This window comes from Nyctereutes procyonoides, unplaced genomic scaffold (genome assembly GCF_905146905.1).
Source record: "Nyctereutes procyonoides isolate TBG_1078 unplaced genomic scaffold, NYPRO_anot_genome, whole genome shotgun sequence".
Lineage (NCBI taxonomy): Eukaryota > Metazoa > Chordata > Mammalia > Carnivora > Canidae > Nyctereutes > Nyctereutes procyonoides.
Genome location: NW_026575034.1, coordinates 3341397 through 3363676, shown reverse-complemented (window position 1 = coordinate 3363676; position 22280 = coordinate 3341397). Strand labels below are relative to the sequence as shown.

General features: G+C 42.6%; 1 protein-coding gene across 1 annotated transcript in view; it reads right to left on the bottom strand.

Annotated features, from left to right (window-relative positions):
* Window positions 1–6410: 6410 nt before the first annotated feature.
* The window catches only part of SLC5A12 (solute carrier family 5 member 12), a 46858-nt gene continuing 30988 nt past the window's right edge, over window positions 6411–22280 (bottom strand). Inside the window, exons 10-15 of the mRNA XM_055317540.1 lie at window positions 20917–20984; window positions 16271–16357; window positions 13196–13362; window positions 11470–11573; window positions 8741–8868; window positions 6411–6884 (exon numbers count right to left, since the gene is read on the bottom strand). Of these exons, the coding sequence (XP_055173515.1) occupies window positions 6732–6884; window positions 8741–8868; window positions 11470–11573; window positions 13196–13362; window positions 16271–16357; window positions 20917–20984 (707 nt within the window). The 3' untranslated portion in view covers window positions 6411–6731. The remainder of the gene's footprint in view (window positions 6885–8740; window positions 8869–11469; window positions 11574–13195; window positions 13363–16270; window positions 16358–20916; window positions 20985–22280) is intronic.

Here is a 22280-nt window from a genome sequence, read left to right as displayed (position 1 = left end):
CAACACCCGAGAGTAAGCTGTGAGGATGTTGTGTTGCTTCTTTGTCTAAGATGGAAGTGGGGTCATATTTCCAGTCATCCCTATATTGACTTCTTCAGAACATTTATTTCCATCTTAATTCTCTCTGTGTTTGGGGAAAACACTTTTTCTGCTGTTTCACAAAAGGCAAAAGTTTCCTAAATTATTAGTTGAAAAGCAAAGTTTAATGAGATCTATTTAGACAGTCCCCATGAAATATAATTGTCACATGGATGGCTAGCCCCAAGTGGTTTTCAAACTGCCTCAAATCCTGTATAATTATTTTTCAGTGTCCATGCCACACAACACTATCAGATGAACACAGTAGACTAAGTTTATTATTTTTTGAGTGATTATTTTTTTAAGTAATCTCTACACCCAACATGAGGCTCAAGATCACAACCTCAAGATCAAGAGCCACACGCTCTATCAACTAAGCCAGCCAAGAACCCCCCATGTTAAGCTAAATTTTCTATCTTTCTTACAAGTAGTATGGACAGGCTTTTCCCACTTTTTGTTATGAGAAGAGGGAAATCGTGCAGCAGAAAAATCTGATGGCAAAGATAATTGTGGAAGCAATGTTTGGGGGATGGTGGAAGAGACTAAGGGACTTTCCTACCTGAGCAAAGACGTCCGCTTTGCACGTCCTATTTCAGCCTCTGCTGTGCCCAGGCTTCTTTCTGACGGAAAAACAACTGCAATTTCCTTCATCCTTTAACATTCAGAGAAATGAAGTTTTCTCCCCTTGTTTTTTTTTTTTTCTTATCTATTTTAAGATTACTAATTTAAATATGGTAAGCTTAGTTTTCAATGACAACTAGCCAAAGAATAACAGTCTCAATTTTCAATACTCAAGATGAAAATGCCCTTTAAATATATGCAATTGTATCCTCCTAGGATGTGTAGCTATCGGCTTCTAGTCTTGTATTTTTGAACTAGAAAGAAGCTGGAGAGTCCTGTGATTGAAGAGGAAATTTCAGGAAGAGACAGAGATTTCCCCAACCTTTTTTGTTCTCCCTAGGAGAACTTATGTTGCAACCACATAGTTAGCCAAGTGAACTTAAATATTAATTTTTTTCTTTGTACTGTCTGCAATTCCTCTGCGAATCAAATTACATACAGTGGATGGTTCATCATTAAAGACCCCTTCCAAACTCTCATGGGACGTTTTAAAGCCAATTTTAGGAAGATCTGCTCTACCGAAATAGATTGAATAAATTTCTAAGGTCGGCATTCTTGAAAATAGTAAACAATAAAGGCACATAAACCTTTATGATGTGGATTCCAAATCGGTCAATCACATTGCCTCTACGAAGTCTGCTGACCATCCTGTGCTGTTACAAATAAAGCATCTGTGGACCGATCGCTCACTTGTTTTCTTACGTGGTAGTGACATTAAGGCATTGAATCAATTTACTACATGAAATTATTTTTAGCTTTTTAAATATGTCAGAACAGATCCTGCAGTGGGGAACTGGATGTTCAGAACACCTGTGTACACAGTTGCTTTAACATTTTTTAAAAACAGATGAATGGTGGTTTCTGGAAATTCCCGAGGACAAATAGGCCGAGGTCCATAAAAGACATCACCACAATATATTGCTTTTCTTGATTTATAGTAGCCGATTAAGTCATAAAATCCTCTTCATGATTACTTCTGAGTGGGTGTGGGTGTGGGTGTGCCCTAAGCCCTGAAACAGCCCAAATATAGGCATTATCCAAAATATGTAGAAGAAGTCACGCTATATTACCATATGTCAAACCATATTTTGACGTGCATTTACTTGGTGACTTGGTAATAAGCCTGCCTTAGATTATTAGCCTTATATAAAAGCTTTTAGGGTGGATGATTATTTTGCATCCTGCTCCCAACCTGCAGAAAATAATCACGTTGGGCATTTAAATCCACTTCCATCTGAACTTACTTCTAAGAGAAATTAAATTAGTTATACATCTTAATTACATATCTATGCTTATTCTACAGGCATTTTTCTTCAAATTGAGTAGTTGCATAAATACAGCATTAAATTTAGAAGTATTTCATGGCTCTATGAAAAAAAAAACACAAAATTTGGAAATAGAAAAAAATCGTCTTAAATTTCACACTAATATACAGAAATATTATCAACTAACATTTCCATGACAGAGTAGGGTTATTTTTCTAATTCGTCATGAGCGTGCCACTAATACCCTCACACCCCAAGTAAGGGCCATGTTGTGACTAAATAGCCGAATATTTATATGTTTAACTCTGTCTCCTGAGGAGCTGATATTTCAAATGCCAGACGTGCAGTATTAGAAAAGCGGGTTTATGTGGGTGTGTTGTTCACATAGGTGTTTGCAAATCTAGATTGATATGGTCAGGAGACTGGAATACAGGAAGAGATAATAGCATTACCTCTTTCCAAGAATTACAAATAAAAATAACCCACTGGATGATTATTAATTATGAGTTACACTTGATTAAAATTGTGTATCACTTTAATATCATCGGTAACATCAGATAAATTTTAGTTGCCTGAAAATGAATTAGACTTCAGGGTCATTAGTGTTGGATAGAAGAGGTTGACTTTACAGTAAGCCAGCTACCTGGGAACATCGAGACTGTGCACATGAGATCTCTAAACATACAAATGCGTACATAGGGAGCTTGCATTTCTGTAACATTTTAAAACAATTATTTCTAGGAGAATAATTAAAAGGAGACCCGCTCTATTTCTTTCTATTTACTGATCTGATCTTGCAATAATGTTCAAGTAAGGTTGTCATAGCACGAAGATGGTTCAGTAACATCCTCTTTGAAATATCGCTTGCAGGCCCCCTGGTGTGTGGTTTATTTTTTTTCTTTAGAGTGAAACGCTAGAACCCTATGAAATCACAAAAGAATGGAATTTATATTCAAGTCACATTATTTTAATTAAACAAGGGAAGAGCCCTCGCCCCTCCTTGTCTGGAGAAGCGCAGCCACCGTCACCTGTGCCCGCAGTCACGCACGAGGGTTAAGACGCTGTTTACTCACCGAAGTTTACATGTACAAAAATACTACTTAACAAAGCGCAAATATGAATATTGCATTTTTCAGTAATAAACTCGTCTATCTTTATAAGAGTGGGGCTTTTTTTTTCTTTTGTCTCCAAGAACTTCGGACTTTTAGGAAAGGCGCTCTCTGGAAAATTATATTTCGTTTAAATTCACCATTAAAAAGGCTATACCATGTGGAAATTAAATGGCATGATTTTAAGTTGATAGCTTATGGTCACCTTGTTCTTGTTAATTCTCACACTCCCCCACTAACTCATATACTAGGCCAGGATCTTGAAGATTAAGAACAGTGAACCAATTTAACTGAAAATGAGTAATAAGTCTCACTTCCTTCATATGCTGCAGACTAACAAGTGCCAAGTGTCCCACGGGGGCCAGTCACCAGGCTAACTTGTCCGAGTGACTCCCCTCTAGAAATCCTCACCACGCCTCCTTTTAAATTGCAATCAGCAGAACTTCAGAAAGCCTTGCAGAAGATTCCTAGGCTGACCTGTGTCAGAACTTGCGTCGGAGCCTCAGCTGTCTCCCCTCAGTCCGTCCCCTCCACCAGCAGGTTGTACTTCTTGCCCCAGATGATAACAAAGGAAATACCAGCTCTCAAAACGGATGAATCAGAATGAAGGGAAGAGACACTGAGGCCATTGCATTTCATTTTTACCAACATTTGTCATTGACTTGAAAAGACGGAGACGGGCATTGCGTTTGGCGCACGGTAGGCCATCCCCATCCTACAACTCATCCCTCACAACCCCACTTACTGAGAATCCCCCCGGTCATTCCTGGGCCTAAACAGCCACAAATTTAACCCATTTCCATGGCTCCCATTGAACTTGACCCTGGGCAGATCTTACACGGCCCAGATCTGAGCTGCTGCCCCGGGAGGAGCAAGAGCGGGAGACACGTGCACAACCAAGTAGTTGAACGTACGACTGTGCCTCACCTTCCTTGCTGGGTAGCCACCCAGCAAATGTGGCTCCTGGACTCTGTGGAAGATGCCTTTCCTCTGGGACTCCCACCTGCACTCTAACTGCAGCCTTAGAGTTTTTTTGCATAGTTGATCAATTAGGAAGAATTGGGAGGGATCCTTATATTGACCTCTACAGGCTTTCAAAGTGAGAACTCTTCATACCATAGGTCCCATTCCATGAGAGAAGACAGAGCCATTTTTATAATAATAATAATAATAATAATCTTCCATTTGTAAGTCACGTTATCCTTTGATAACACTCCAGGTAAGAGCATTTGTGACTATTTAAAAAAAAAAAAAAAAGGCCTAAAAAAACTTTCTGGGGGAAAGTGCTGTCCTAGTGAAATGTTTGTGGGGTGATTTGTGAGTATAATTCGTGAGGAAACGAAGAACTATATGGTACATTTTGTTCTCATGTGAGTCCAAATGAAAGTTCAAACTCTTGAACGAAGTTTATATATATTTACGCCCCAGCAGCCTCTCCCCCAGGGCCCCGCAGGGCGTCAGGGGTGTCTGGAGGGCCAGCTGCAGGCCCTCCTGGTTCTTAGCCGCAGAGGCCAGTCTGCTTGCAGGCACCTGTGCACCTGTGCACCTGCTGGGGCGGGCGGGCAGCTCTAAATATCTGCTTTGGGGTCAATGAAGACTGTGATGTGCTCTCTGATGCTTGAGTGGCCAGCGGTGGGTTCAGTCCCCCTTCGGGTCAGCCCTTGGGGATCCCACTCTCCCCGCTTTCTAGCCATAGGCTCTCTGAAGGGCTTGGGGGAAAGGCAGCAGGCAGGGTGGTAACCCAGTTAGCTCTCCCTTGAACCCATAATGGGTCCCTTGTCGATGAGGCATGCCTCGGGGCGTGAGGGGAGGCCACAAGTGCAGCGGCTCCTGCTGATCAAACTCCCATCCTCTGAGTTGCTACTTCCCTTCCCCATCCTGAGATGTTGACTAAACCAACGACGTTTGGCCCAGATCTCAACGTTCACCTAATCTATTCTTGGAATGTCCCAACTACTGAATCATTTGGGAGATAATTTCACCTTTCAATTTGCAGATCCTTAGATCAACACCTTCATCAGCTTGTGGGCCTCAAAACAATGTTTCTAGAAATTCTGCTCCTTCTCGTTTTCAGATATTTTTTCCAAAATGTATTTTTTTTTACTTTTTCCTTCTTTCCTCTTTTTTTCCAGATGTATTTTTTTTTCTCCTCTCCCTTATATGCCACAACCCAATTTTCTCTTTTTCTCCCTCTATTCTCCTCCCCTATGGAGAGTGGAGGGAGAGAAGGCAAGCACTGGGCTGTGGCATATGAACTCCAGGGGTGTTTTAATTCCTTTATTGGTTTTTTCTTCCCCATATTTCCATCTTTTCTCCTTTTCTCCTTCCATCTTTTCTCCAAACACTGGTTATATACATTTTCCCCCATCTCACACCTTTTTTGAAGTTTTTCTCCTCCTGGGCTACATTTACACAGCACAGCCTTTGGGGCTTCTTATCCTTACCCTTTGGGACCATTTCTTTTTATTTCACTGATGTACTATTTCCAGGCCTTTTGATCTTACCTGGCCACCAAAATACTTATCTGCCACCTGCCCTAAGACAGCTGACCCCGAGACATTGGCCGACTTTCTCCTGTCCTCCCTCTGATCTAGCTCCTGTGACATGGTTCTGTTGTACTTTTCAAGGATTCCATTTGTTGTCCTCTTCCTCCAGAACTTAGAAAACTCTTTTCAAGAGTTTTCAATGAGTGGGGTTAAGAACTCAACCCTATGGATCTTTGCTTCACCCTAGCCCATGTCAGAGCTAAGTACAGCATCAGTGCTGTGCCGAGGTGTCTTCCGCCAAAGAAGACCCCATGACCCGGGAGATCCGAGGGCCAGGAAGCTATTTGCGAGGTGCTTTTCCACAACACTATCCTGACAGCCTCCTGTGGGACGTGCCTTTTTCCTCTTGACCCAGCCCTGGGGAAACCATCCGCAGAATCATTCTTTCCTTTAAGGTGATAGAAAGACAGACGTACACACCAAGGTAACAACGGGAACCGCCGTTTTGGTTATGACTGTTGCACTAACTGGACACACCAGTCCCTCTCCTGTGCCGAGCAAAATCATTCCTAAGGCCTGGTCAGGGTGCTGGAGGAGCCGGGATGATGGGAAGAGGCGGAGAGGCCGGGATGAGGGCCTTAGCGGCAGTTACGTGTGCTTAGTGCAGCTGCAGTTGGGGGTGATGTGAGACGTGGGGGTCGGGATGGATGGCACGCCTCCGTCCTATCAGCGGTGATGGAGAAGAGTCCTATCAGCTCTTACTAAGCTTACCCCCTTGCACCCTCTGCTTGTGAACTCCAAGATATGGGATGCTTCGAGAACTACCAAAAACAAGACAAAACAAAACAAAACAAAGCAAAACAACCTGAAGTTTAATAGGACATAAAGCAAGGGGCTGCCTCTTTGCACTGGGGTGACGCCCAGTCCTAACTCAGCCCAGGAGGAAGTGGCCAGGGCACCTACGGCTGGGCTGCGTCTTCTCACCTGAAAGTTGGGGTCTTCCAAAGACCGGCCGGGAATACCCAGGGGAGCAGCCTTCATGTTTGTAGTTATAAATAAGTATAAATAGACATCAGACAAGCCTGTCTTCTAGCAGTGACACCTACGCACGTCCCCTGACCAACAGGCAAGCAGGATGCAGACTGTGTGCGCCTTGCGCTCGCGTGCGCGACTTAGAAGTGGGTGACCTTCTCTAACGCCATAGTGTGGTAGCTTTTGTCCTTGGGATCGTGGCCTGGGTTATGGCCCAGGGTTTCTTGCTTGAGTCCATTCTGTAAGACAGATTCAGCCCCTCGCTTCCAGGAGCTGCCGCCCTCAGGGTTTTCCTGAGGAAAGGGAGAGACGCACATCAGGCACCTAGTCTTGACGCATTCCCAATGACACTGAGGGGACCTTGCTTAGCCCCCCCCCCCCCATGCTGTGACCTGGTCACATGCTCTGGCATCAGAGCCAGGGGCAGGAACTCTGAGAGCAGGGTATTCCCTAACCATAACATGGCGCCTCGATGCCTTCTGGTTGGATCTCTAAGACCACGAACACCTTAGTGAGCACTGGCCCTATAGCCTGGGTTGTGTGAAGCAATGCACGCTGTCTGTCTGTCGGCGGGTAGGCAGCCCTGGGAAATAGTCATGTTATCTCCTGAGGAGAGACGACCTGTGCCTCAGACGGGGTGGTCGCCTTCCCTGCTGCGGAGAGCAGGCCTCGTGATCCCAGCAGGGCACCTGCAGGCCAACCCCGCGGGGGCTGCCCCATGTCGCTCTTCAGGAAAGGAGCCCAAGGACGACCTACGAAGGGTTCCCTCCTCCCACCCCCAGCTCAGCCCTCAGGACAAAAGCTGCCCCTACAGAGGAGTTAGCATTCACTCCAGGAAATCCTTGCCTGGGAACGTAAGTCCGTAAGTCACTAAATAACTTGATTATGTGCTTCTAGAACGTCCTCAAAAACCTGCTTCTCCAAACAACACAGGCAGCTCAATCAGCTGCTTCCTCAGCAAACAGATTGCCTCCACAGCCTGAGCGCCCGTGCGGTGGCCCTGGCCCCACCTCACCGTTAGCTCAGGTTTACTCCATGTACGTGTCGGGTGGCGCTTGGGGGAAGGACAAGAGTGCACAACTGCGGGGACGTGACATGGGGGAAGCGGTCGTCCTCCACAGTACTAAGGGAATTCAATGTCTGGGATGGAAAGAATGCTGATCAGCCTGAACTAAGAAAAGGAAAAAACAAGCCTCCGACACTCAATGAGGCCAAGAGGACCGACATGACTAAGACCATTTGCAACATCACGTGGCCCAAGGTCCTGTTGTCAAGTGGCATAACTCTTGCCAAGTGGGCCCCACACAGCTTTGTTTTCATGCCCAGCTTCCCTTAGACTCCTCCCAGCATCCCTCAGTGGGAACCCGATCCCTACAGCAGTAAGTCCAGGTCCCTCTTGTCACGGCTGGGATTGCATTGCCTGCTGCCCTGGAGTGTGCCCACCCACCCACCCACCTACCCACTCCCCAGCGGTGTCACCTCAGTAAGTTCAGTCCCATCTGACCACAGGCTCCTCCGGGTGGTCTTGGGCTGCTAGGACCTCAGTGATTCCTGGATACTGTCTCTAGTCCCACCTGGGCCACCTGGGTTCTCAGTGGAACAGGAACAGTGTGCGCCCTGCTGCTTCTCTACCTCAACAGTCCTCCTAGTCAACGTGCCTCTACATTCACGTTTCGTGAGCTAGAGCTGTGTGCGTCCACATCTCCTCCCAGTTCCCAGCTAAAAGCTGAAGTTCAAGAGTAAACCAATTCACCCAAGGTGAATAAGACATGGAAGCAGGATTGTATCCAGGGCTGACCCTAAAGCCTACGCTTCTCCCCATGATGCTAGACGGCCGCCCACTGTCCTATTTCCTTGTCTACTGTTCATTTTTACAGCTGTCCTAGCATTCAGCCTCAGAAGGGTTAAACGGAATTCTGGAATCTGATCACTGGCAGGGCCAACCATTCACCCCAGGGGCACATTCATCTACCAACACCTTCACGCGCTCGAAAGCCAGTTAGCTGGGGTAACTGAAGTCGACACCAGACTCAGGGTCATACTCCTCGCCTTCCCCACCCACACCCACCTCTGCGGATGGTCTAAAGGGGCCAAAAGGGAATCCCTTTGAGTTTGCGTGTGTCTTTCAGAAGTTCAAACATCAGCTCACCTGCTCCGTCCCACCGTCATGCTGGACACCACACCAGCACAGTCTTTTGTACTTCTCAGACCAAAAGCAAAATAAATTGCAAACTGGCCTAATTAGCAGTGGTTGAACGTCCTTGCCGCTCTGGCGACCTATTAACGGAAGGACAGACGGGTGAGTCGTTGGCATGCTTCCAGGGCTTCTCTAAGGACTTAAGGACCGTGTGCTTCCCGAGTAGCCCTTCTTAGTAAAAGGGGGAAAATGGGTCTGACTGGGCAATAGAAATCGACAACTGCTCAGAGCGAGGGTGGGGATAGTTTTTAAATCTCCCCAGCTGTCCACTCAGGCAAACTCACAGACACAGAGCTAAGCAGAGACACCACACTTATTCTTAGATATGGATCATGGAAAACTCTACTCGTACCCTTTGTAGGTCACCAGAGGGGACAGAAGGAATCCTAATTTCTTCCTCTAGGAAAACTCTTGGTTTTTCAGCCACATCAGATATATTAGAGTCATCAGAGTTAATATTCATAAAATTAAAAAGGGTGTTTTTACTATTTCTTCTTCTTTCCATCCCAGCATCCTGAATAAACAGTACCCTCCCATCCCCTCCGGCCAGTCTAGACTTGCCTGATGCCTCCTTTCCAGTCATTAAAACATACCTGTGCAGCGTCCTATCCCTTTCAACCCTGCTGTGCAATAAGAGCCTCATTGACATTCAAACCAAGATTTGAAGGCTGACAATGTTCCCCACCTAGAACCTTTGTAAATCTTGGTATAATCATAACTGTTCACCAATACCCAATCTCATTCAATGGCAGTCTTTAATTCGATAGCCAGTTTCCTCTACATGTCCCTAGAGGGGTGGCGGAGTAGCGGTTACAACCTTGACCACATTCTTCTATGTACCAGACACTGTGCCTGTGCAAAAGCTTTTTCCAAATTCAGACTTCTTTCTAGGGACACCTGGGTGGCTCAGTGGTTTAGCACCACCTTCGGCCCAGGGCCTGATCCTGGAGACCTGGGATCGGGTCCCACATCGAGCTCCCTGCATGGAGCCTGCTTCTCCCTCTGCCTGTGTCTCTGCCTCTCTCTCTGTGTGTCTCTCATGAATAAATAAATAAAATCTTTTAAAAAAATTTATATATATTTTATTTCTAGAAAGAAATTTTTTTCATATATATATATATATATATATATATATATATATATATAGAGAGAGAGAGAGAGAGAGAGAGAGAGAGATTCCTAAATCTCCAAATTGAAGTTTCAATGATATACTCCCTGCATTATGTCCCTCTGTCAAAAGACATTCAGCCAAATAGAATTATACTACCCTTAATAAGAATATTTATTAGTGAGCGCCTTCTGTGTACTAGGCACATCTAATCTTCATGAAGTAGATACTGTTGGGGTTCCTTGGTGGCTCAGTCAGTTAAACTGAGCTCAGGTCATGATCTCAGGATCCTGGGATCAAACCCCACAGTGGTCTCCATGCTCAGCACAGAAGCTGCTTCTCCCTTTTCCTCTGCCCCTCCCCCTGCTCGTTCCCTCTCTCTCTTTCTCCTCAAATAAATAAATAAATAAATAAATCTTTAAAATATATATATATGGTTATTCTCATCTCATAAATGAGGAAATAAACTCTTCTATGATCTAGTAAATGATGAAACAAGAAATTAAACATTTGTGTTCTTAAAGCCTATAACACTGCATTTTCCTTAGCGTGCATGAGTGGTGGAGGAAGGAATCATACAACCTCAAACTTCTATCCAAGGGCAACTCTGAATAAGAAGAACTTAATACTGACCCAAACAACCATTTCCAAAGTTTCATCAGAGAAGACTTTTGTCTCCTAATAGGCCACAAAAATACCAAAAGCTTGGACAAGTAAGATAGATACTTTGTCTCTAAGGACAAGAGCTGAGCCTTGCTAAGGAGAACTTTACTTCATGTGGATTTAGAGTTGGTTCTGTTCTTGGGGGGAAGAAAGCTGTTGGGAGATAGTAAACAATAAAAAAAAATCAGAATTTAGGGCTGCAGTTCTCATGGGGTAGGAAGGTTAAAGATGAAACTGGAATTCAAGTTTGGAGCTCTGTACTTGTCCTCCTCAAGAGCATGTATAATCTGTTCAATGAGCAAGACTTTAGGGATTAGGCATCAAAGAGTATCGTCCCCTCCTGGCTGAAACTGGGTCTGTCAACAGAAAGTACGACTATGACAGGCCATATTTCATGAGAAAGGATGAGTGGGTTTCTCCATAGGAGAAAAAGGAGTTTACTCTTGAAATGTCACCAGTTGTATTGCAACTTTGAGAGAATTTTTAAAAGACTCCCCATATAGTATCTTAGTTAAAGTTCACCCATGAGATAAGAAATGGTTATGAGAAAAACCCTAGTTTCTTACTGAGAAGAAGGGGAAATTGCCACTCTTAATATTTAACCTTTCCTACTAATTATTAATTACAAAGGATTTTTCATACTCTGGCTTCTGGGGGCCGTGTATTGAGATATCACTTCTTTTCCCCATAATATATGGGGGATTTTTTAAATGTATATTATAATAAGATACATGATAATCAAGAGGATGGCTTTGTATTATCAACTTGGAGAGAGTAGGCACCTGTCTGGGAAGAAGGGCTTCTTGCAGTGGATCCAAAATCACACCAGTAAGACATCCACCTTGTCCACCGATGCATGAGGCTAGCCCATGTCTCCTTGGCCCCAAGGAGAGGAATCCAGATAACCAACCTGTTATGAAGCTGATGATTATTCCAGCAGCAATACATCCTAGGCAGCCCACTGCACTGTAGTAAAGGTAGGAGAGCGAATACCAGGTGTCAGCGATTGCAGGTCTGTGGATGACAACAGCACATGTCAACAGTTCCATGAGTTCTGATGCTACGATCCATAGTGACGTAGAAGACTGCTGAGGGTTCATGGTAGGGCCTGGCATTTCTCAAAATTCCAACACTTTAATTTTTTGTCATTTGGCTTTTTTTTTAAGAATTAATTATAGACTAGTTGTGCTTTGTATTGCACTCAATCCAATCCATCCTTGCATTACAAGTGTTGACAATGTATATACTAAATGAGAATAAATACAATGAGGACAGCGCCTCCCATTTCTTTTGTATTATTCATTCTGCAAATATTTGTTAAGCCCAGGTTTAGTGCAAAGAATTGTGACAGATATTGGACATAAAGGATGAGAAAGCCACGAAGTCTACATATAGGAGCTAAGGGATCATCATAAAGTAGAGTGGTAGCACCTTGGTGGAATAGGAGCAAAGGATTGTGGGAACCTTTAAAAAGAGCATCAAACTCAGGCTCTTGTGTGAGATAATATCTGAGCTTATTTTTAAAGACTAGTTAGCAGCTAATCAAGCAAGGAAGATAGTTGGGGCCAGGATTTGGCCCTCTAAGAAAAGAGGCTAGAATAAGCACAGGCAGGAAGGAAGAGAGATGGTGGACCTGGGAACTCTACTAGGGTTGTATTATTTGCCTGTAAGATTTATGCAAAAGAATGGTTCTAAACGAAATGAAACTCAGAGGCAAATGGAAGCAAGATAACAGAGCGCTCATAGACTATGTAGCCAGGACAGTTCTAGGACGCGGCCCCACCCACTTCATCCCCCAGTGCCGCCCATAATAATTTTCCCACTCCATATGTAGAGCTTAGGAGCTCTCCCACATTTCTTAGGTTTATTTCTAAAAACAATGAGAGTGTGAGAATGTGCACTAATTAAAGTCAGGGACAGTGCTACCGGCTATATGTCTTATCTCATTTAATCCTCTCAAAACACCAGCAAAGTAAACATTAATACCCTCATTTTTCTTTCAAAGACTCTTGGGAATTTGAGAAGTGACAAGTAACCAAGTTGTGCAGACATAGGGTGGATAAATGGTACCACCCACACCCAAACCTGCATTTCTGATTTCAAAGGCCATGGTCTTCTCCCTACCCCATATTATCTTCTGTATTTTAGTATCTTAAGTTACTTATTCCAGCAAGAAATAGAAGGAGAATCCTTTGTTAAATTCAGTTTAGTTTGATCTAGAAGCTGCAAGTTCAAGGCAGTGCTGCTAGCTCAGTGTGTCCACAACCATTCTCCACATTGCTCCGAAGCCTGTTCTACTCAGATGCTTTACTCCTTCAGGGGCACCATCTCTGATCTTCCTCTCCATCCACTGATTTTCAAACCCCACCCCCCCACCTACTTCTCCTGCTTTGCACTTATATTTCCAATTAACGCTTTTGCTGAGTTCCCTCTTGTGAACCCCGGGATGCAGGGTAATGGGTTTCTACAGAACGTTCAACAGCCCCGTCTGGTGCTCTTCAATGCTGGGCACTGCCCTGAGGATTCTCACTGGAAAGCAAGATCTGGCTCATCAGACTCAGCCCTGGAGAATGAATCTTCCTCTAACCGGGTCACCTACCCCTTGGGACCGAACACCAAGGTCAAGGTCCACATACCTGCTAGGTAGCGCTGTGGGCACCGTTTCTGTCACATTTGATGGGACACAGTAGTCTGTGGATAAAGGCAAGGGCCATGTCTTGGAGTCTGGTGCAGGGTAGATGAAGGCCCCAATGGCCACCCAAAATGACAAGGTGATTCCAGTCAGAAGGCCACCTAGTGCACCCTTGATGAAGGGAAAGAAAAAGTTAAGGAGAGATTTGACAAAGCTGTTGAAAGAAAAGAGGAGATGGGGGGTCCATGTCTCAGAGATTCCTACTGTCCACCTCAAGTCTTGGCCACATGTGCTAGAAACAACCCACCCAAATTGCCATTTTTTTTTTTTTGCAACTCCCACCATGCAGTTTTATTTAGGAGTAACTAGTTCCTTAAATGGAAGTAGTGGAGAATGTTATAATGGTCACCATTTTTAGAATTCTAGCAGGAGGTTTTTCCCCTCCTTTTTAGCTTCTTCTTACCATTTAATCTGTTGAGAGATGTACAACGTGATGACTGTAGTTAACACCACTGCACGGTATATACGAGAGTTAAGAGAGTACATCCTCAAAGTTCTCACCACAAGGAATGACTTGTATGAGATGATGGTAAACTAAATATGGTAATTATTCCACAATATATGCAAGTCAACTCATTATTCCATATTTCTTAATCTTGTACCATGCCATATGTCGATTATTCTCAAAACTGGGGGAGAAAACACCTGTTGAGACCCCCATTCCCAGCAGAAGAATTTCAGAAGCTTGGGAGAACCCGAGAAAATGGAGACAATGCGGTCATTTTTCACTGACGGCTGTCATAGAGAAATTGTTTCTCCCGTATTTCTTCCCAAGTGGTCCTGGCAGGTCCCTGACTCACAAGCGTGGAGCTTTTTGTTTGAGTCTAAACACTAGCAAGCATATTTACTAGTCTTGCCATTTAAGGGTTGTTTCCCTTGATAAACAGTGAAAAGCCAGTGAGTGAGTGAGGCTTTTCCCCTGTAAAGGAGACAGAGTGGTCTAGCAGTGACCGGGACTGGGAAATAAAATCTGGATGCCCCCAGACTCCACTGGACGGCTGAGCTTTCTCAGTGCAAGAAAATAACTTGGTAGTTTCTCTCTTGATTCAGGAAAAGACTTTTTGGTAAAAGAACCAGAATGTTTTGTTCATTACTGTTTGGGGAAACTAAAGCAATATATGTGATTCGAATACTCATGCCTTGGTCCAGACCAGGGGTCCACACACTTCTATTACAAACGGCAAGCTAGTCAATATTTTAGGCTTTGTGGGCCACCCAGTGTCTGTCACAACTACTTAGCTCTGGCCTACAGCACAAGGACAACTATACTCACTACATAAACAAAGGACAGTGATTAGGACCAGTAAAACTATTTTTGGGCACTGAAATGTGAATTTCATATATTCGTGGGTTATGAAATATCATTCTTTTCATTTTTTCCAATCATTTAAAAATGTCAAAACCATTATAGGCCATAGGCTATACCAAAAACTGGATCCTGGCTATATTTGGCTTGAGGAGTATAGTTTCCTGACCCCTGGCCTACCAGTAAAGGGTGAATAGATTTCAGCAGGAGGTTCAACCCTCAGAGATGGATAGTAGCTGTCTAGAAAGTGATGCTGAGAAAGAATCTGGGGTTGCATCCACATTCTGTGGAAAGAGAGCCATGACTGGTTAGTAGGATCAGCCATGGCCAATGACAAGGGAGGAGGTGACCCAAATTTGTAACATTTACTTTCCTCTACCTAGAACAAAGTGGTTTTCTGGACTAAATGGAAGGACCACAATTCACTAATATAGATAACAGGTTAATGTGTAGAATGACAAAGATGTTATATATCATTGTTACTTTTGGGGGGCTAAGGAACTGCCTTCCCTCATGTCATCTTCCCAAAATATAGTTATCCTTGTCAACCTCAATATCAGAAAGGTTAATTAAGACTAAGAAAAGCAAACAAACAAACAAACAAAAAAAAAAAAACTGTAAGGAAACACTACAAATTACCAAATGCTCCCTACCTATCCGTGCTCTTTACCTAGCTCCATAAGATTTATCTAGAATAGAGGTCAGCAAGGGTCAGATAGCTGCATAGACTACTTAGATATATCACGTGACTCACGCTTCATCGAGCACCCTGAAGTATATTAAAAAATATGCGGAGTCAGGTTTTTTTCTGGTCTAAAGGCTTTTTTTTTTTTTGTAGTCTAATGACTTTCTAAAAGTATATGCATGTAAATGTATGGATGACAATAAGTAAAAAAAAATACAATTTTACTAGATTGAGAAAATAAAGATTTTCAAACTAATTTAAAGTGTATATTATTTTTCCAAATAAATATTAATTTTGGTTTACATTTACTATAAAGTCATCCAACCAACATTTAAAGATATACTATTAGCTTGTAAGCCATCAAAACCAAGGAGAGCCAGCCATCAGAATATACTGGTTTTGTTTAATCCTCTCTTCCTAATTAAGTTAATTAAATTTGTTATAATTTTAGGTAAAATATAGAAAAAAAATGAAATTTACATAGTTTTTTAAGTTTTCAAAATTATTTTTTACAATTCAATATATATTTTAAATTTCATTTTGTGGGCCTTGAATTAAGAGACAACTTTAAAGAGTCAATTTTGCTGCCATGACATCTGGTACTTCATGTCCACCTCTTACTTTCCCTATTTTTGGCTTCTAAAAAGGCTTCACTGAAGTCAGAGATAGGAGGCCTTGGGTTCTCCTGAGTCCTACTGTGGAAAAAAGCCCCCATTTTTTTTTTCCTAGTCCAGAGAGATGGCCATTCCAAGGAGAAAGGGAGAGATAGAAAATGGCTGGCCTTCAATTTTATTTTTTTATTTTTATTTTTCCAACAATTGGACCAAGAGATTATTTTATTTTATTTTATTTTATTTTATTTTATTTTATATTTCATTTAAATTCAAGCTCGTTAGCATATAGTGTAGTATTGGTCTCAGGACTCAAATTTAGTGACCCATCACTTACATATGACACCCAGTGCACATCTCAACAAGTTGGGCTTCAGTTTTAGCTAGGAATCATGGAGCAACATGCAGGATCCTTACCTTCCAGTTCACAAATGGGAACAAGATTCCCAGAGAGAATAAGCCCAGCATTGGTCCCCCACACATGCCGTGGATGCTGAGAGCAGCCTGTGGAACGAGATAGATCAGATAAATGCGCCCACTCCCCTGAATCCATGGTCACCTGGGATCACTCTCTCTCTCTCAGACTCAGGATAAAATTCAGTCCTCGTCCTGATGGTCACACTCATTAATCATGTACCTTATGGAGGTCACTATTCCCTTCTGGGGAGATAAGCACTATGTAAAATAACAAAAATACATACAAAGATGCATTTGTGTGTGTGGGGGTGTGTGTGTACACATACACACAGGAAATTTGGATTTTGTAGAGGTGGTTTCTCCTTCAGGTGAAATTCATTGATTTGTTTACATTTTATATCTTGTCAAAAACAAACTTTCTTTTTATAATGCACCACATAAATATACCCATAACTTATATTTCATATCTTACATGACTGCTCGTCTTTTCTAGTTTAGTTTGAACAATTCTATCATTCTGATAATAGTAGATTACCCCACTCCTACCATCCCAGCCAGAACACATCAAGGATGTTGAAGCACTAAGTTGGGACATGATGGGGGAGCCCACTGGACACTTCATATCTCATATCCCATTTTTACGGCTCTGTTTTCTTTGGAAATTGAAGCAGTTTGACAAGTGCATTTCCACATCTCTTAGCCTCTAAATTACACCACCGAATTGGTAAGAAGCTTTCATTAAACTAATTTGCGATTGCTCGGTAGCCTTGTGCCATGGCGATCCAAGAGTCTTGGACATATACAAATGTGCTGATATGCATGCTAGTGAACAGGTGTGTGCGAGTGCCAGCATATGGGCACGTGTGTATGCATGCACACACGCACACAGCTATCCCACAGGGAAGCCCCTATCTTGCTCTATCAAAGCAACTGTAGGGCTGTTAGATCAATATCTAAGAATAGGATGCTCTAAAGATCCTATATATATCTTGGGTTTGTCAGGCACCACCTGCATGCCAGATGGTTAGGATGAACTACCAGGCACTCTAGATAAGTGACCTCGTTTCATCCTCACAATTACCCAGTTTAGTAGATCACTAACTGAGTTTTATAGATGAGAAAGCTGCACTGATGGGAAACCTATTAAGGGCATAACTCCATTTAGAAAATGGAAGAGGTAAGATTTAAGAGGTTTAAGCTAGGACTGTTTGGCTGTAAAACCCACATTTTCTCTCCGAAAGTAGGCTACAGGGGAAAAAAAAAAAGGCCAAGAGCACAGACTCTCATAATGGCCTCCTTTCGTTTAAGGGGAGAAAGTTCTTGAAAGACTCTTGAAAGATTCCATCTCTAATCGAATATTTGGATTCTCGTTTGGCCCTGCTGCTTAGAACCATGATTCGTTGAACCTTCTGCTATTAATTCAGATACATTCTACTTCAGAGAGTCTTCTTTATAAAAAATAGATAAGACCAAGAGGCTGCCAAGTCCCCTCCAGCTGTAACGTAAGTTCTTTTCTCTAGAAACACGAGCTGCAATTCGTGGTTATGTTTGTTTCTCCAGGTTAATTTTTTATGAAGTCAATGCCACAGATGGATCTTTGACAAGATGGAAGCAGATAAGATTAAAATCGATACTCTTCCTCAAAGTCAATACTTACTTTAATATTCCTGACATTTCCTCTGTTGATTGATAGCATGAATTCATAGTTGCCATGGTTGCTGAATTCGGAAGCTAATTTACTTACTAGCTAGGATACAGGAGAATCAGTAAGTTTAGGAACAGTGTTTATGTCCCCCAGTGGAGGAAAAAACATTAACAATCCCTTATAAAATCATTAGCCAATATGCTTCTGGGGGTGGATAAAAAAGGGTCTTTACATGATAGAAAAAGAATCCAAGCATTTCTGGCTTTTGAAAATACATATTTCTGTAATTTACACAACTAGACTAATCTTAATTTTCACATTTCTTTTTGTTGTTGTTCTTAAGCAGGTTCAGTTGGGGGAAGACTTAAAGCTCATCCAGCAGCTTTCTCCTCAGTGGGCAAATCTCACAGAAGTTGCTCCTACAAACAGGGGGCGATGGCAGGGAACGTATGTTTTGGGGGGGTTGCCTTGCTGTGCCGTAGCTTTCTCACGGTATCAAGTAGGGATCCTAATGCCTGCTTCCTGGGGTTTCTTGTAAGTATTCAATGCGGAGTCTGAGAAAGGTCAGAATAGCGACTAAACACTGCAGAGCATGTAGTAAGTACCCCCCCAAAATGTTATCTACGATCACTCCTTTTTCCTTTTCCTTAAGTTTTAATTTTGATTCCAATTAGTTAATATACAGTGTTCTATTAATTCCAGGTGTTATCCACTATTATGGTTTATCTTCTTCTCATTGCTATTGCCTAGCCCATCAGTGAGCTCTCCAGTTCCTGAGGCATATCATTAGATTATTGGACTGCTTGGCGACCCAGAAAGCACTTTCTTAAATTAAGATAAGAACGGGTTTGGAAGTCATTATAACCCTTGGTAGAACTAGGCGGGAGTTGTTAAGATAGAAGCACAATGGATAGAATGGTCTTCCCAAAGGGAGCTCTGCAAGTCACTAGTTAACGGGTGATCTTTGCTGCTGTGAGCTGCCCCATCCCCCTATTTCTGCTACCACCACCACCACCACCACCACCACCACCACCACCACCACCACCAACCTTCCCCACGTAGGGTCTCTGGTCACATATTTAAAGTAAAACAGGGGATATCTGGCTGTCTCAGCTGGAAGAGGGTGGCACTCTTGAGCTCAGGGTCATGAGTTTGAACCCCACGTTGGGTGTAGAGATCACTTAAATAAGTAGAACTTAAAAAAATAAAAATAAGAAATAAAATGAAACAGGTTTATTTTAGGACTTCCCAAGGCCTTCAATAGGCTAACGTGGCTGTGGATATCTGAGAGAGAATGCAGTGTGCAGCATTTCCCAAATGTCTCCGACATAGGAAACTTGCTTTCTTAGAGTATTTCACAGGATGAATGTCTCCAGAACACACTTTATAAAGTCCTAAGCCAGAACAGTAAAAGGATTTTGCTTTAAGGAGACTCAAGCTGCCTGCCCCTAGCACCACCCACACACATACACCATGAGTAAGGGATGGTCTTGTGAACATGGAATTAAACCTGGCTCTATCCCTCACATCCACGGGACTTAGGCTTCGGTCTTCCCATGTGCGAAACCTGAACATGAATGTTGTCCCATGATGCTCACTATAGCAAAGCCATTTGGAAAATTAAATAGGGGAACTATAATTGGCTTTCTGTAGCTGTTAAATCAGATGTATTCAAAGAAATGAGAGGGCCACTCCCTAGACAATATCTCTCCTAGGAAAAAAGAACTCAGGATTTTCACTTCTTGCCAACCAGCATCTCCTAAACCATGTGAAATGTGGAACATAGGGTTCTGCTGCGTGGACGGGCAAATATCAAAGTGCTCCAAAAACTGGGACAAGATTATCGAGCATCTGTGATAAAAGGGGAAGTTCCTCCAGCTTAACTGGAGTGGCCTCCGGCTCTCCAGTCCCACAGCTTCTTACACAGACAACTGAATTCTCAGACTATCACTCAGTCTCCCTGACGTACTCCCTGAAGTTCAAGATGGAAAGAAGGGAATCTGCGTAAGTCATTGCTGGAAGGTTCAAGTAAGATGCACAGATCTGCAGATTCAAAGACACTCTCTAAAAGTCCGTGACTACTCTTCACATGCCCTTATTCAATTCTTTGTTGAAGCAACATTTATGGAAACCCCCTGCCATGCCAAGATAATATAAAATGTCAAAATTATACAAAGATACAAGGCGGGTGGTGGAAGGCTGAGGTACAATCTGAAGATGGGCTTATCTGCTGTTGCCTTGACAGGTGGGCGATTTGCGAAGGGAGGAGAGGTGGCCCCCGGGGAGACGTGGGCTGTAAACTTCTCAGCCACTGAGTAGCTGTGAGAACCTGAGCAGGATATTTTCACTCTTTTCTATAATCATCTACAAAATGAAGATGCTCAAACAGATCATCCCTGAGGCTCCTGAGTCATCTTTTTATGGAAATGGGAGTTGGACATATGGGAGGCCGTTCAGCCTGGATAAGAGGTAGCGGTGGCTCATACGCCAGCTCCCCCACTCCTTAACCATGTGAGCCTGGGACAGTCCCCTCACTCTCTACTTCTTAGTTTCTTCATCTGTAAAGTGAGTACATGAATCACAACTACCCTGAGAGAAGTGATGAAGATTAAACGAGGTAATCCATCTGGGGCTGCACCTTGAACATACTAACTGTTCCATTAATAGCAATTGTTATTCTTTTTCTGCTATTCTAATTATCACTTCTACTTTTTTTTTTAATCACTTCTACTTTTATTTCCGGATCATATATTCTCAGATCTGGATTTCAAATGGGCTTCTAATTTTATTACAGTGTACCAAGTCACTGACTTCCATTACTGGTTTTTACTAGTTTCCCCTTCTGAAGGCAATTTCGGTTGAAATTTTACATGTAATGTTTAATTCTGACCTAGGATCGGAGTCCAGGGTACGGTGCTCGGAGGAATAGGCAAAGCATTGGCAAAGAAAGCGGGTTTAGAGTTGCTCTGAAATCAAAGGTGTTTTTTTTCTCTTTCATTACCTGCACGACGCCTCCCATGAGGGATGCAGCCACGGCCATGGAGGTACACATCACGCCAAACAAGAGACCTGAAAGAAAGAAAAGCCATCGTCAAGCTGGCTTTGAGGGATTTCTCGAGCTCCTGGGCAGGAACAGTGTCTGAGCCCCTTTGGAAGGGATCTCAGTAAGAACCGTCCTGGCCACCCAGCCATCACAGGCCCCAAGAGGGAGATATGGGAGGCTTTGGTCCCAGTCGGGCAAAAAGAGCTGGAATCCAGCCACCAGAGATTTGCTCTCCCGGACTCAGAAAGTGAACCATCATGTAGACACAACATGAAAATGTGGAAAAGGCACTGGTCTAGACTAATCCAGACCAAATTAGTGGGATTACTGGCAGCAGTTCCCTCTAGCTGAAGAAGTTACTAGAGTACCTTTCTGGGATTCAGATAGTTCTTCAACTTTAAAATGTTTAAGTATCTATACATTTTATCTCAGAGGAATTGCAACTATGGAAAGTTTTTCTCATTTTTTCCTTTAGTGTTTTATTCATACCATCCTTCGGGCCCTCAGTATACTGTGCAATGATTTCTTTGTTTTCATATCTATGCAGGAGCGCCCCAAGGGCCATCAGAGTACCAAGCCCTGAAGCATCTAATACAGGGCCTCTAGTACCAAGGGAACTCACTCAGTGAAGAAGCGTATGTGTATTAGTCATCTTTTAAACCACCTTTAGAAAAAGAATTGTTTAAAAAAAAAAGAATTGTTTTTATACATCTTTGTTTAAAAAATCATCTTAAAATTGGGTTCAATTCCCTTATAACCTTTCGATTAAATGAAAGAGGGAGACAGAGACAAAGAATTAGAGATATAGACAGAGACAACAATGACAGAAATGGAGATAAAATTATTTTGTTCATTATTTGAAATTATCTCTCAGCTAAATATCCCGCTCAGTTGCCAACATGTCCTGTTATAGTACTGAGTACTGACCATATGTCAGGTACTTTATCTGTGTCAGTGCTACAAAGTCAGAACCTGATTCCTGTTCTAAAGATCTTACATTCCACGAAGAGATTACATATAAATGATGTATCCAACAGTGCCATAGAAAATACTTTGAGTTAATCATTATTTTATTATTATTATTATTATTATTATTATTATTATTATTATTATATTTCAGGTTCAGTACACGATATTCATGATACTTATTATCAGAAACTCACTCTTAAAATGAACTCATGCTAGTAACATCCAATGTAATATTTTCCAACTTCTCAATAAGACAGAAAAATTAAGAAGCTCACAACAACACTAAAAGCCAAGTTTCATCAATAAAAACATTTTGGAATTGTGATATTATTCTCATTATCTTTAAAGATGAT